The following is a 4,350-nucleotide window of genomic DNA, read 5'->3' on the forward strand; positions in this document are numbered from 1 at the left end:
ATACATGAAAATATAGTTGCTTATTTAATTATGTATGATGATAACATTAATTATTTTATTAAAACATGCAGTTCTATGAATCATTTGTACTTACACAATTATACTGATTATCCCATATTATTGAACCAAAATGCCTCCTTGATCTCTGATATGTGAAATGCATTTTCAAACACAACCAACATGACCTAGCCACAATTTCAAATTGTTAGCATCCAGGAAGTGCCAACTAGGCATGCCCAGTCAATATTGTGTAATTCCTGCAATGTTCTGGCAAACATATAGAATGGTCAAAGTTTTCTGCAATCTTGCGGCAAACATATTGATTTGTTAAAGTTTTCTGCAATCTTGCGGCAAACATTCTTTATAATTTTAAACTTTCTGGCAATCTTATGGCAAACATTGATGTTTCTGCAAACTTGCCGCAAGCTTGCAGCAATGTTTGCCGGAAGTTTGCAGCTAGCGGCAAACATCTGCAAACACTATTTTCTGTGTTCCTGCAAACTTTTTGTTTGCCGCAAGCTTGCAGCAAGTCTGCTGCAAGTTTGCGGCAAACAATTCAGTTTCATAAGGGTTATCTTATACTGGTCCGTCTTTCTGTAAACATAGAAGGCAAAAGGATAAAGAGCAACAATTAATAAAGGTTCTACTAAAAACCCAGAAAAAGCAAAAACAAGTATAAAGGCCATCATTACAATTCCAACTGCTCTTATGAAAATTACACGTCGCAAGAAATATCCATATGAAAGGATTATCGCGCATAACAATCCTGTTGTTCCAAGTACTAAACAAACGATTGTAGTATCTACGTTGAATTCTGCACATTGTTCTATGGCTGATGCATACATGTCCAGTCTTTTGTCCTAAAAGTATAATATAAATGTTTTGCAAATTAATTACCAAAAAAAAACCCTAATTTTTCTTGCTAAAAATAATAAAAATAAAAAAACCAACATTTTTGCTATTTTAGATTCACATGGCGAAAAGCAACTAAAGCGCCGTTTAAAAGCCGTAATAGTTTTCTGATAGTTTTTTTTAACAGCGACTGGGCAATCCTACACACACAAATATTAGATGACCTCAGGTGCACCGCAAGGTTGAGCTTACGAAGTGGTTCCCTTCGTGTTGTATAAGTACAAATTCGATGATATGTGATGTCATAATAGAGGAAAAGGTGAAAAGAGGAAGGAATTGTGGTAACAAAAACAAAAATATTTACGATGAATATTTGGAACGACGAATGAATATATTCCGGTTCGGCAGTAAACGGTAAAACCCCTGGCTAAAGTGGATCTGTCCGTTTGTATGTGCGGGATTTATAAGTACGCAGACACGTTCAGTCCTCATCTGGAAGTGTGATACGATTTCATTAAGAACCCATGCAACAACCATGGTGGGTCGTTACCTGAACTGTTGTAAGGCTAAATATATGTCCTTATCCAATTTACTCTGACCTTCTAGTATTAGTTCAAATTACCCGCCCTTCATTTTTTTTACCCCTTAACAGGGCCCGTTTATTGTATGCATTGTTGATTTTCTTAGTTTTCGTCTTAAACATGCATGAAATATTTGTTACAGGATGTTAAGAACTCATAAACCAATCTATTGTACAGTTTCACAAGGAGGAGTCACGATAACGTTATTTTGGCCTTATACATTGAACTTTATAATATCATATGCAAATCAGAGGCGGATTAAAAGGAAGTGCCGGGGGACGCACCCCCCTTTTCTGGGAATCAATGGTTGATTAGATAGCAAATCACTGAAGCATGACCGGAGCGGGCCCCTTTTAGCCCCCCTTCTTATGAAAATTTCTGGATCCGCCACTGCAAATACCTAATAATTCTTAAAAATCCACATATTTAACGTAGATTCTTTTTCTTTCAGTTTCATGTCATTATTCCTTATTGAAAAATTTATCAAAGATTTCATTATAGAATGCCTTGCTCATTCTAACATGGATAGGCATTACATTTGTAAATATCTTTATGTCGTAATAACTGCATTGGTGTTTTATTTGGTGTGCAAAACTTATTGATTTTGTATTAGTCAGATATTTTTACATATTTGTCAATAGATGTTTTACTATTACTGTAAACCAACTTTTTTTCGCGGATACTTTATTTCGCGTTTAAATTTTTCTTGTTCACTTCGCGGCTATTTAATTTTGCGAAATTCTTATGAACTTAGTGTAGTTTAATAAGGAGATATCCAAATTTAAAATATTCGCGACGATATGTATTCGCGTAATTTTTCTATACTCGCGAAAATAAATCGCTCGCGAAAATAAGCTGGTTTGCAGTATTACTGATTTTAGATTAAAATTTGAAGTTCAGATTTACAGGGCCAACAAAGTTTCGCAGTGAACCCTATACTCCTTTTAACTGTTAACGTGGTGTATTTGTACAGTAATAAATCTACAACTTACAATGACAGGACAAATCGGCATCAAGCCAAGTAAAAGATACAACAATGAAGCTCCCATCACTTTGACATCAGTTCTTTCTAGGGCCACCTTCCTGAAATGAGTTGGAAAGGTAACTGTTTGATGTTATATTTATATTAATTACACCTCATGTAAGAATCGGGGGTTTTGATTGGTTGATAGCCGGAGTATTTTTCACCAATTTACTGTTATCAAATGAAAATCGTTTATTTTTAACGCCGCCGGGGTTTTTGCTAAATGGATATGCCTTTTTTCACCCTCTCTGCCATGGTATTTGCCAAAAAATGCTCTATCCGACTGGACGCTTGTATTAACGTCACGATCATCAACGCGTTCAAGTACATTAACATTAACATTACGGCTCGTGAAATTTAACATTCTCTCGACTGGTATTTTTCGCAAATAACCCTCCTTAACATGATATATCTGTTCAATATTAACATAAAACAAAGGTTAGCTTTTTCTAAATTCTTAATTTCTGAATTTTGCTAGATGACAATACGCAGGTGTTGAAGAAATTATAGTTTAATTTATCGAGTGTTGGTGTTTAGCACCACGTTGACCTCTATTGGCTACATACACTGTGATGACAAGCTAAAACTTGTGGAGGAAGCCGGAGTGCCCGGAAAGAATCATCTACCAGGAAAACTGGAAACCCTTAAGCGATTAAGGTGGTACCTAACACTTTAACTAAAATTAATTTAGCTCGTTTAATTTTCTTAAACTTTTGACAAAGTATTTACTTTGACCCTTTGACACAAATATCAAAATTAAAAAAAATTTGAACCAACCGTTTAATCAGAAAAATTACACTGGTTATATAGCAGTTTGACAAACACTTATTTTGATCATTGAGAAGCTTACTATTCCCTTATGAACACAACGTCATTAAAACATTCTGATGATTTTACCGAGTTATCTCCCTGTAGTGTTATGTACCACCTTAAGTATTTACTGAATGCATCTGCGATTTGCAGGGTTCTAACTCACAACCTCGGTACTGATACAGTCAATAAACTACATAGACCAATCAGCTATCGATGATTCTAGTGCACACAGAAATGCAGACCCTAGATATATTATGTATTCAATAAAAAGATTTAACTGAAAGATGTTCGAGGAAGTTGTGTTAATTTTTGAAAGGGTAAAAGTTTGAGGCGATCGTTGCATTCCGGGTAAAAACTTTTGTTGGAAAATTTCATAAACAAAATTTTATTTTTCAGGTCAAAAGAAAGGGAATGTACACTTTGATGAAGACCGATAGTTGATACTTTCTGTTCATTTGGGCTCTTGTGTAGAGGTATCTCATGGGCAATTATACCGCAACTTCTGTTTTATAACTACGTAAACGCCACCATAAACCACTCTTGTGAAACAAATAACACTTTACAAAAATAACGAATGTTAAGCGTCCGACTAGACCTTTATATATAAAGCGAGCGGGGCGTGCAAAACCTATTTTGATGATTTTAATAGTGGGGCCAGAATATGAATATTTTGATTTGTGATGAGCCAATATTAATTTTACAATTTACTAAGAGTGAGCTTATTATTTTCATCAGTTTCTCAGTCCGACACTTTTATTACTATTATTTATAAGAAATATCTTACCGCATTTCTGATGTAACTATTATTGATATCAATCAAATTTGACACTTCTTTCTTCCTCTGTAAAACCAATAAACTTGCGTTTTAATAATACTCTTTCTTTTGCTAAATTTATGTGCGTACAGTTGGACGGTATGCCAGGAAATACGACTGCTCGTCGTTAGTGACGTCACATGGCAAACATAGACGTCATTCGATCTATGACGTCGGATGCGGATCCAGGATATCGAAAAAGGCCCACAAAATTGATTTTTAAAAGGGGTTTCCAACCCACGATAAAGGGGGTGTTTATATGTGCC

The 4,350-nt window shown here is 35.1% G+C and overlaps 1 protein-coding gene across 1 annotated transcript; it reads right to left on the reverse strand.

Annotated features, from left to right (window-relative positions):
* Window positions 1–479: 479 nt before the first annotated feature.
* LOC134687813 (uncharacterized) lies at window positions 480–4,138 on the reverse strand. Its single transcript, XM_063548270.1, has 3 exons — window positions 4,055–4,138; window positions 2,426–2,516; window positions 480–860 (listed from the first exon to the last, which is right to left on the reverse strand). Exons 1-3 carry the CDS (start codon window positions 4,057–4,059, stop codon window positions 480–482), a joined length of 477 nt encoding a protein of 158 aa, XP_063404340.1. The 5' UTR covers window positions 4,060–4,138.
* Between the last annotated feature and the right edge of the window lie 212 nt (window positions 4,139–4,350).

Source organism: Mytilus trossulus, chromosome 10 (assembly GCF_036588685.1).
Source record: "Mytilus trossulus isolate FHL-02 chromosome 10, PNRI_Mtr1.1.1.hap1, whole genome shotgun sequence".
Classification (NCBI taxonomy): Eukaryota; Metazoa; Mollusca; class Bivalvia; order Mytilida; family Mytilidae; genus Mytilus; species Mytilus trossulus.

What these genes read in the sequence shown, in the direction of transcription:
- LOC134687813 (XM_063548270.1), bottom strand. An exon ending in TGCCGATTTGTCCTGTCATT is followed by an intron (nt 861 to 2,425) that starts GTAAGTTGTAGA and finishes TTATACTTTTAG; the next exon opens with GACAAAAGACTGGACATGTA.